Here is an 11,976-nt window from a genome sequence, read left to right on the forward strand (position 1 = left end):
AAAATCATGTCTCAATAAGCAAGTTGTGTATATTTATTTTGTATGTTGATATGTTTATGTATAAGTATGCGAATGATTTATTTAGGAGTCATATAACATCATTTTGCATAATTTGTATGTTACCTTCATGTGCATAATTTAATCCTTATCATATAATTGAGTTTAGAGTTTAGGGTTTAAGATTTAAGGTTTAGGGTTTATGGTTCATGATTCAAGATTAAGGGTTTAGGGTTTAGATTTTAGGGTTTAGGCCTTAGGATTCATTACAAATACATTAATTACCGATTTAAGAGGTAAGTACAATATAATATCTTGATATTAAATGCATTACAATATGGTTTAGTTGTATTATAGAATTTTTAATATATTTTTAAAATTTTATAATTATCAATAATGTATTTTTAATATATTCTTAATAATGTAATTTTAAAAAATCTAAAATTACAATATAATATTTTTTTCGAGTTGCTCATGAGCTTTTCGAGTCGAATATCAAATAGGTCGTTTCGGCTCGTTAAGAGCTCGAGTCGAGTCCATTCGATCCCAATATTTATCGAGCCTTTATCGAGTCGATCTCGAATAGCTCGCGATCTGTCTCGTCTCATTTACAGCCCTGCAAGCCATAGTTAACATGGTGATTGCTATCTTTAAAAGTTTTAGGTTCTAACACCATAGATTGCAATGATGTTTGAACTTTCATTCTTATTCTTTAAGATAATGTTCGAATGTTTGTGAATGAAGTAAATTAAGTTAGGAGGATCATCCTTGCCTTTGTAATACTCCATCTAGATTAATGGATTAATAAATCGGATATGGATGATTATAAAATAAAATAATTATTCATTTATACTTGAGCTTAGCCAATATAATCTGGGTATTGGCTACTGCTCCTGCCAATTCTTGCAAAGAAACAAATATCAAGATTTGGCAGCTTTGTTTATCCATGAATTTAACTGGTACAGTATGAAAAGCAATCCCGACCGATAAAGGAAGCTCTCTTAACGAACCTGCCTTTGATTCTAGGCCTTTTCTCCGCATTCAACTTCCTCACTTGGTACCTTATCTTCTTCGAAAACAGTCTCCTACTTCGTTTCTCTCTGTACCTTGATACCCTTGCCTCTCTTTCACCGTCTGTAATATTTCTTTTTCCAAGCCTGCATATTCCTCCTGTGCTCTCTTTGGTATTCTTCGACCCCTGGATTTCCCACATATTCACAATAATTAGCTAGAGATTAATCATGGTTTCCATTATCAACAGTTTTCCTGCATTGAATTTGCTATATTGTAGTAGCTTTAGGATCAGTTTGAACTGTTCCTCCTTCTGCAACTATACGTGTATATAGAAGTGAACCCATTGAGCCACCTCTGTGTAAAAGAGAGTAGAAGTCTGGGGTTCGATCAACTACGTTTAGGTATATGTATATTGTTAATGACTAAGAAAGATTATAAACATATATTACCTTCTAATCATCAATATCTATATATATATATATATATATATATGTTTACTGGGTGTGTGTAGGAGAGAACCAAAGAAGAAAAGCAGGAGAGGGATATATATATATATATATAATTACCATGAAATCATCAAGGTTGAATTGGGGTGTGCTTCCTGATGTCCAGGGAGAGCCTTGGCTGGCCCATGCAGTGATGACAGACTCATAATTCAGACTCAGTAGCATGTTCCTCTTCATTTCTGTCTTACTTTCACCATCTGTTAGCGGTGTCTCCGCCGCTGGAACCACCTTCTCTTCCTCGTGGTGGTCAACGGTCGTCGGTGACTCGTAACCGAAGCTCCAGTCTAGCGATGCTCTTGTTACATCAAAATCTGAATCAAAGCAACAAGCTGCTTTAATACCCTTTTCTTCTTTAACTTCCATTTTTCTGCTTTCATGGAAAAAATTACTTTCATCTTCCTCTTTGCAGTCTAACAATTCAACTCCTAGTAAGCTCTCAACATCAGCAGGAAACTGGTCAAGATCCAAATCTGATGGTATAAATCCATCATCCAACTCGCACTTTCGTTCATCTTGATAACCATGAACCATTAAATTCCCATTTTCATACACCATATCAGACAATTCTGCAGAAAAAGGATCGAACACAGGCACTCTACAAATCAGCTGCTCTTCTTCGTTCTCATCGGCCGACTCATCTTCACAACCAACATCAGGAACAAGAGGATCAATAGGGTTCAAATTCAACAGTTTTCCCTCCCCTTTCTCCAAAATGGACTTGTTTTGCCTTGGGGTTCTTGCCTTTCGAGTGAAACCTTGGTACCATGCTGGTGCATCATCATCTTGATTAGCAGTAACCGAAGCAGTGAACTTAGAAGTTGAAGTTTCAAGCCTAACCCTTGTATGTCTACAGGCTAACTGATTAGCGGAGTGGACTGAAGTATCACAGCCTTGGCAAAGGAAGGCATCATCGTCTGAACAGTACCAACGAGCTCGCTTTAGCAAACAGCCATCGCAGGCTCTGGCCGTCTTGCCTCCCATGGCATTCGCTGCTCTCTTATCGGAGATCATCGGCTTAGCTAACGTTTAGGAATGAGCAGTGCTGAACAAAGGAAACAAGCTCATAAAGCGAAGTGCCTTTAACTAGCAATCTATTTATTTTGTGTAGACCATGGTTCAATAATTGGGTTTTGAGAGTTATGTTTTTTACTTGTGGTCGGTCCCCTCTTGTTTTTTACTTGTGGTCCCTATGGTTTTTCTCCGAGACATTATTATGGGTGTAAATGAACTAAATGTTTGGTGTAAAGTTGGTGAATCATTCTTATAATATTTATTTATGTTCGTTTGTTAAGTTAAATGAATGAGTATGAACAAAAAAAATTATATTCATTTAATAAATGAACGAATACGAACAAATGTATGTTTTGTTTGTTTATTTCACGGACACGCTCGTTTATGGGCTCTTCTACCGATTCGTTCATTTATGTTCATGAAAAAACTTGTTTACCTCATTATCCTTTTCCTTTTATTTCTTTTTTACATTTTAAATATTAGTGAAGGTAGGGACTAAATTAAACACATGATAAAAATTAAAATTTAAACTATGAATTTTAAAAAGTTTAAACACTATTGGCATAATTTTACTATTTTAGCTTTGCAAATGAAATGGTAAAACTAAAAATTGAACATATAAACGAATGTTAAACGAACATGTTCGTGAATGCTAAATGAACACATTCGTGAATGCATAAACGAACACGTTTGTGAATACATAAACGAACACGTTTGTGAATACATAAACGAATACATTCACGAACAATAAATAAATGAACACGAACCGAACATGAATATGAACACCTTCAAAAATAAATAAACACAAACATAATCTTATTCATTTAAGCTCGATTCATTTACACTCGTAGTGGAAAAACACATTGGAAAAGAAAAGTATACGAATCATATTAGCGGTTATATAACAGAAGAGTTCATGAAGAACAATCAACTTTTAGACCGTTCCTTGTTTACCCAAAAGATCAAGCTTGGCAATCATTATACTTACTTTGATTATAAATGATATTGATATTTTATTTAAAATTTAGAGATTAAATTAATATTTCATCTAGAGTTTAAGGAATAAATAAAAAATAACCTATTTTATTATTGTTCCATGTCACCAACGATAATTAATCTCGATGAATAAAATGTAACAAATTGATAATATAAATGATTAAAATGTAAATTTCTAAAAGTCAATAGTTAAAAGTGAACAAAATTTGAACTAAAATGATTATTCTCATAATTTACCCAAATAAATAATACATATTCATTTTCTTTATGTAAACTAAGTCACGTAGATAATTAAAAATTTATCATACAAAATTAACTAATTATTAACCCATAAATTAAAACATAAAAATAATAGTAACATGTAGTATAAAAATTATTGGGTAAAGTACACAAATAGTCCCCTAACTATAAGAGATTACTTTGCTAAGTCCCTTGACTATTAAAAATTACAAAATGATCCCTTGACTATATGACACTATTTTTTGAGTCCTCCAACTATTAAAATTTACAAAATAGTCCCCAACTATTTATATGTTCCAAACTCGTCATTTTCTGTTTAAAGATTGACAACCATTTGAACTGAACGTTCACCTGTTGACTAGAATATGGTAAAATCTGATCCCAAAATCGTTTGAGTTGTATTTTTTAGATTGACTATTTGTTTACATTATGTCGTCGAGCCAATGCTTGAAAATTATGTCGTCGAGCTAGTCCTTAGAAGCAACGATGGTGCCAGTAGACATCATTGAAATATGACTTCATCATATTTTAGTCAATAAGTTAACATCCAGCTCAGACAGTCAACAATTTTTTTAACAAAAAGGACGGGTTTTGAACATATGAATAATCAGGTGTCATTTGTAATTTTTAATAGTTAGAGGACTTAATAAAATAACACCTTGTAGTTGATGGATCATTTTATAACTTTTAATAGTTGAGTGACTTAATAAAATATCAAAGTAACATTTGTGCTCTCTAGCCAAAATTAATTTTAGTGCAATTAAAATAATAAAAGTCTTACAGTGTGTGCTTTTGCGGGGCTTATCTCAGTGAACGTTTATTGGCGGAGACATTGAAGTTCATCCCAATCCTTGAATTCTCATTGGCTATTTGTCAATTCCAAAGGATTTCTCCTCCTTGACGATGACTGTTGTCTTCTCAAAGTAAAAGTGTCAAGCGGTCCCGGTGACGGACGTACATGTATTTCATTTTAGGACGAGCATATGTTCACTCTAGGATCTCAATTTTTTTTTTATGTTTAGTTGTTTATTTTATTATTAGTGTCTATTATGAAATTTTATTTATGCATATCTTATACAAAAAAATTTCTATTATTAATACATATCTGTTCACTTAAAAAAATATTTTTGATTCTACCACAGAGCGGTCCATTCGTCGGAGTTGCTTTCGGTGAAGGGCTACCATCAATTTCTGTGGAGGTTGATGTGTGGAAGACGATGGGCAAAGCAAATCCATGGACACCTGAAACTTATGTTGGGGCCACTGTAAGTGCACAGAATTATAAGGAAGAAACTTGGCCATATACACACACGTATAACAACAAACAAATCTGCTTCATCTTTTTTATTCAGTGATGGATGGGCTTAAGAAAACCATATCATATATGTTATTCTTCATAGGTGTAGCTATCGAGCAATGATAGATCCTTTTCACTGCAAATAACATTGCAAATAAATTCAATATTCCTCTTAAACAAAGAAATTTAGTGAGATATTGTATTTTATATTAGCATGAGATGATTACGAGATATTATCTAATTAGAATTTTTTTAATCATTGACAATGTACATACTTTGCCGCTTAATTTTAAAAGGTGTTAGGCACACCGAGATACAAAGGATCTCTAAAACATAGGTGCAAGACGAAGACGAGCGCCTTTCATAAGAGACGAACGTTTTATGCTAAAAAATATATAAATTAATATCTTATACTCACACTCAATACCCACTAATCATTCCTAAATGACTTAATGTTCTCTTCCTCTAAACTATTATAAAAAATGAACTTTTATATTCAATAAAATTTATTAAATAAATATTATTTAATTTAATGTTTTATTTTTTAAAAAAAGATGTAACTATTATTATAATTAATAAAAGAAAAATAAAAAGTGTCAACTCGGATCTATTCCTAACGATAGTTATGTCTAGGACTTCAAATAAATGCAGTGCATTTTTTGGAAAATTAAAACTGTCATTATGATTAATAAAAGAAAATAAAGAGTGCTAGCTGGGCATCAGTCCCAACAACGAGTCAGATGTCTAGGACTTAAAATAAATGCAGTGTACAATATAAAATATGAAGGAGAGAAAAAGCATCAGAAATTGATAGTTGAAACAATAATTACCTTTGTATCATAATTCATAATATGATGAGTGTCCTAACGTCCTTTTTTTTTAAAGTTTTTTATGCTTTTAAAGAAAGTTTATTTATGATTTATTATATGAAATTACTTAATTTGATTTGAAGTCGTCATCGATCTTTAAGTTAAGTAGATCGAATATTTAAAAACGTCTTTTAAAACATTAAAAAATATTTAAAGGACGTAAATCGGTGTACGTTTACCAAAAACTCAATTTAAAGGGTTTGAGAGTCAGTTACTCGTGGGGAAGAAAAATCACCACCACGATGCTCAAAATTGGTACCTAATCGCTTATACGTTGTCATAGAAATAAAATTATGAATTCGAGTGGAAAATTAGAACACAATCCATTTGTTGAAGTTGAATTTATTTGCTTCAAATTAATTATAAGGGAAAACCATTTTATTTTGAAAATGAATCTTAGGATTCGCACATCCTCCAACGGGAAGGCTACCCCATTTATTTATCTTTATAAAATAACATTACCTCCTCATTTTATCAAAAATTAATAATCGAATAAAATAAATAAAAAAATTATACCAGTAACTACATAAGATAATTTACTATTTAGAGAAACAGATGTTGCGAATGTTTAAGATTAAATAAAAAAAGAAATAATTATTATTACTTTTAATTAAAAAAGCAAACTCAATTTATTTCGGTTACACTTTTCGTTCGAATGTCACCTTGGATCACACTACTTCTATCAAGTTGTGATTTCCACGAATATTCTACGATAGATGTTCTCGAAAATACACGAGTAAAAGACAAACAATATTAAATAATAGGAACATTTTACAATTTCTTGAAAATATTGATTCTAAAAAAGTTAATGCGTATATATAAATATATATAATGGTATTTTACAACTTTGAAAGTAGTCATCTTTAAAGAACACGAGTTTAACTAACTAACTTTAAAAAGATAATAATAACAATAAAACAGAGCTTTAATATTTAAGCAAAGTGAAATAAAATAAACAATAAACTACAACCAATGATCACAAACCAAGATTACGGTTAAATCAACATAGTGGAGGAACTACAGGGGGTAACATGCAATAATTCATATTATTTCAAGCAAGAAACAAATTAGAGTAGTGACCAAAATGAACACAAAGCTAAATCTAAGGACCCGAAGAATAAGTCAAGCATATTCTAACATATGATAGATATAAAGGACTAAAATAACATAAATCACAAATTGACAGGCAAATCCAGAAATTTAGCCAAAATGCATCAAGAACAAATAATGATTGGAATGTATGCGCATATAAATTCGAGTCTCGAAACATAAAGAGAAAAACTTTCAATTGATGATCAAAATGAAACATTACATACGACGGATGACCTAAAGCGCTAATATCCTAGGCGCTAAAACGCACTCCCTCTGCCTTCTAAAACGACGTCGTTTGGTGAGGGGTACGTATACAAAAAAACAAGGCCAAAAATGGCCTTAAGCTTTCAATTGCCCTATTTTTTTTTGTTTTTTTGAAAAAGATGAGCCTCAAAGGCTCTCATTCTCTCATTCTTCCCCTCACCGAGGAAACAAACCGCCCTCACCTCTCTGACCGACCACCGTAGATCGGTGGCACTGGCTATGGAAACAACCCTAAAAGTATCATCTCTAAACCCTAAACATCTTAAAACAACCCAAAAAACCTTCATTCACCTAAAAAGGTATCATAAACTCTAAAAAAGCTCAATCCAAGCCTAATTATAAGACGAAAAAAGTACATTCGGCTGATGGAAAGAGTTCCCTAGATTCGATGAAGTACCCGAAGCTTTCCAAGGAAGAAAATGTAAGGTTTTTTTTAATTTGTTTTATTTTTTTTGTATCTTTTTTGTTCAAAAAGGCTATTGATTTTTGGTTGTCGAAGATGGAGATTCATCCTCTTCGAATATGTTGCAGATCCCCTTTTTAATTTTTTCTTTCTTTTACACGCACGAGATGCAATTATTGTAGGTACACGTATGGTGAGGGAGCCATCTCCCTATTGTGACAGAGGGAGGGAGGCTTGTCCTCTACCTTGACAATGACAAAGGACAAGCACGAGGTATGGCATTGGTTTTGATTAACAGGCTTAGGTGGTGTGGGATAGGCTTGCGTGTTGACCTCTAGCGGCAACGACGCATAATGTTAGGAGAAACTCTAATTTGCATCACATATCTGGACCGTTAGATGGGTCCAGATCATGTTGTTGGGAAAGAGCGACGGTGAAGGGTTTACCATAACCCTAACTATTGATGCATGTGGGTCGTTGGATCTCTCACAGATCCAACGGGTGATGGCGAGTGACATCAGATGCAAAGGGTGAAAACCCTAACTGGTTTTGGGCTAAGAAGGGGCTTTCTTCTGGGCTTGTTGTTCTAATGGGTTATGCATGTGGTCATGTTTCCTTTTGGGCCCAAACCAAACAAGCTGCTTCAACTTGTATATTTGATCTATAAAATCATAAAAGAGTTTTTTATTAATGTATTAATTATGCATTTAGCATTTAGCTAAACTGAAACTTAAAATAAATACATATGCATGCACATATAATAATTATAACCCTTAATTGTTAATAATATTCACCATACCTTATTCATTGCAATAAAACCCCAATCTAATATTAATTTTGATTAATAATGATGGTGAAATTAACTATAACTTGCTTAAATATAATAACAACGATGAACAAAATAACAATAAGAGAGAATAAAAATGAATGAAAATATTTTGGACAAAATTCAGTGTCTACAGCTGCCACTCTTTTACCATTGTCGTATTATGAGAATGGGAAAAAGAAAAACACACTAATTTCGTCCTGCCATGGAAACCAGGTCGTTTTGGAGATTGAATTCAGCGTATGAGGATGAAAAAGTTGAACATGACATTGTTCCTTTGCGCTGAGGACATCTTGGTCATATCTTAATAGTTCATTCTCTTGGGAAAACTTAAAACAATGTTGTTCTAGTCTTATTTTGACGGTTCAATTTGACGTGGTTCCTTATTGGTAAGGAAAACTAGTCGTTCTTGAAGGGTTGTGAATATGAAGACAATGTTTTTCCTTTTTCCTAAGGAAGTCTAATTGTATAAAGATAGTTTGACTTTGAAAACGACATTTCTCCTTAATGTTTATGAGAGCTAATCGTTGCTTGGTGTCAAATCTAATGATGACATTGCTCCCTGAAATTGAATTTATCATATGAGGAGTAAAATCTGAAAATGAAACTGTTCCTTCATGTCGAGGACGTCTTGGTCATATCTTAATAATTCTTTCTCTCATTTAAGAAATATAAAAATGACACTGTTCCTTCATGTTGAGGACATCTAGTCGTATTTTTATGGTTCTATTCGACATGGTTCCTTTTTGATGAAGACGACTAGTCGTTCTTAAAAAATGTGAATCTGAAGACAACATTGTTCCTTCTTGCCGAGGAAGTCTAATTGTCTAAAGATGATTTGATGTTGAAAAAGACATTACTCATTCACATTCAAGAGATCTGGCCGCTTTCGGGTAAATTATTTGTTGAAGATGACATTGTTCCTTTTCATTGAGAAAGTTGGGTCACTCTGGAGATAATTTGGTGTTTAAGACGACACTGCTCATCTACGTTGAAGAGATATGGCCGCTTTCGAGTGAATTGAAGATAGCCCTATTCTTTTTCTCTGAGGATGTCGGGTCAATCTTGGTAACGACATTGTTCATCCGTATTGAAGAGATCTGGTCGCTTTCGGATGATGACATTATTCTTTCTCTCTGAGGACGTCGGGTCAATATGGAGATGACACTACTCATTCGCATTGAAGAGATATTGCCGTCAAATTTTCCAGAAAGCCTTGTACAAAGATATACATGTATGAATGCAAATATCTTAAGTGTTCTCATGTTTGTCAATATGAAACTTTTTTATTTGGAGTTCTTTGGAAATGAGTTTTTGAAAATTTTCTTATAAGATGAAAAGATGATCTCATGAAAATCAAATTTTTAATAAAATTTTGAAACATAATCGGATGAGGGAAATCAAAATTTATCATGTTTGTATAAAATGATGAATGTATGATGCAGAGATGCAAATTCATGTAACATGTAAGAATGCATGTTTTCTTGATCTATGATGGGTATGGTTGCATGAGCAGTCTTCATTCTATCCTTGATTCTCTTGTCTTCACTCTTTGTTTGCCCCAGCATGCATCATTGCAATTCTTAACTCATGTCAGTTTCTTCTTGCGCCAGCAAAAAAAAAAATTATTTCTGATAAATTTGGCTTCCCATGTATGAACTTGTGTAGAAATCCAATAGAGGTTTCATAATTTATTTGAAAATAGAATCCATCATTTCAAGTTTTAGAGACTATGTATGTGATGCTATCTTAATGACGAAAAATCAATAGCCACTATCTAGAGCTAGCCACCACAGTAATCGATGGAACACCCACTCCCCTGACAAGCCCTACGACATATTCATGCCAAGGATGGTAGTTGGAGCCATAGAGGCAATCAAAATCAAAATTGAAGGTGTTTTCTCAATTACTAACATCGAATTCAATACACCATACAACCATGCCAAAGTGTGCAGGGTTCTTAACTCTTGAATAAAGTGTCCATCTGAATTGAATCTTGATGAGGCTATTTGTATCACATCGTGTTGAGAAGTTAATGACAACTCATTGTTTAATTAGCTTAACTAGTTTCCTTCTATTAAAATTTCGTTGCCCATTCTATGGCAATAAAACTTCACCGCTTTGAATCTTAGCACAGATAGAACACGATCTGCCACTTGAGTGAAATTGGAATTTATAAACCCCATATGATTGAGTCATTGGTTCAACACCATAATTACTGGTAAATGATCCATTCATCATTTCTTGTGGATTCTATCATAATTAATGCACGTTAAATCACTAGAATAATGCAACTTTATGTTGTGATGATAGACAAAACAATTATTTATAGTAAGCTCCACTATCTCTGCTTCATTATTTTCGACCTTAACGCCTTTTTATCTCATTGAAAATAAATATTTGCTCAATTCACTGATCTTGCACTCCTGGATGGATGAACTGACATTAGTCTCGGGCTTCTCAAGTACACTATTGGCCTAAATCTTGTCATCCTTACATGATATTTGTAACATCCTCCATACTGGGTTAGTGATTAAATTATGAGATTTAAAAATTCAGTGATCAAATGGGATAAATTGAAAAGTTCAAAGAATTTATTTAAATGTTTGGTGTAGGATCAATTAGCAAAGAAGGTGGAATTAAAAGGGAAAATGAGTCTTTTGACAAGGAAACAATTAAATATTAGTTGATGAGATTTTATAAACCACGTGGAAGTTAGTAGAGAAGTCAAAAGTTTCCAGATTTCTCTTCTTCTTCTTTCTTCTTCTTCACCGTGAAGACAAAGCTAAAGGTGAGTTTCTTGTTAATCAAATTCTGGATGAATTTAAGGTTTCTTATTGATCATTAGATGATAACTAAGCTTAAGGAAAACTTAGGTTATCTTAAAACCATAAGATGATGGGGTTAGGAATGATTAAATAAAGGAAGTAGAAAAGTAAAATATTGGATTAGAGTTCATAATAAGAATTAGAAGTGGGATTTGACTTGTCATCAAGCTAATTAAAGGATATGAAGTGTCAGAATTCGATTTAGAACATGTTGGAAATTGAGTGAAATTCTTAAATTTTATATGGATAATTGGATTTCTATGTTTTAAAGGTATCGAATGGATAATAATTAGTTTAAGAAAGTGTATGCAAGTTAGGGATATAAAAGGAGGTGAAATATAAAGTGTAGAGAAGATTATAAAGAGATTTTCGTGCTTAAAATGACATTTCTAGGATATGTACATCGATGCACATTCAATGTGCACCGATGCATCAAGGATAAATCCCAGAAATTTTTCAAGATGTATCGATGCACATGAAGTGCATCGATGCACTCTTTTAAAATACAAACATCGAATGCCATTAATGCATCGATGCACCCCCTTAAATATAAACATCGAATAGGATTTATACATCGATGCATGGTGTGTTGCATCGATGCATACCTTCATTAAAAGATGAAAATGGATTTTC

General features: G+C 32.9%; 1 protein-coding gene across 1 annotated transcript; it reads right to left on the minus strand.

Moving 5' to 3' along the window:
• Positions 1–876: 876 nt before the first annotated feature.
• On the minus strand, positions 877–2,558 carry LOC120162976 (zinc finger protein CONSTANS-LIKE 16-like). The gene is made up of 2 exons (XM_039173010.1): positions 1,578–2,558; positions 877–1,195 (listed from the first exon to the last, which is right to left on the minus strand). Exons 1-2 carry the CDS (start codon positions 2,526–2,528, stop codon positions 950–952), a joined length of 1,197 nt encoding a protein of 398 aa, XP_039028941.1. The 5' UTR covers positions 2,529–2,558; the 3' UTR covers positions 877–949.
• Positions 2,559–11,976: the final 9,418 nt, after the last annotated feature.

Source organism: Hibiscus syriacus, unplaced genomic scaffold, assembly GCF_006381635.1.
Source record: "Hibiscus syriacus cultivar Baekdansim isolate YM2019G1 unplaced genomic scaffold, ASM638163v2 tig00111427_pilon, whole genome shotgun sequence".
Classification (NCBI taxonomy): domain Eukaryota; kingdom Viridiplantae; phylum Streptophyta; class Magnoliopsida; order Malvales; family Malvaceae; genus Hibiscus; species Hibiscus syriacus.

Excerpts from the sequence above, each read along its gene's own strand:
- LOC120162976 (XM_039173010.1), bottom strand. The coding sequence starts at position 2,528 with ATGATCTCCGATAAGAGAGCAGCGAATGCCATGGGAGGCAAGACGGCC. Across the intron at positions 1,196-1,577 it reads TCAACCTTGATGATTTCATG|GGGTCGAAGAATACCAAAGA; the intron begins GTAATTATATAT and ends TGGGAAATCCAG.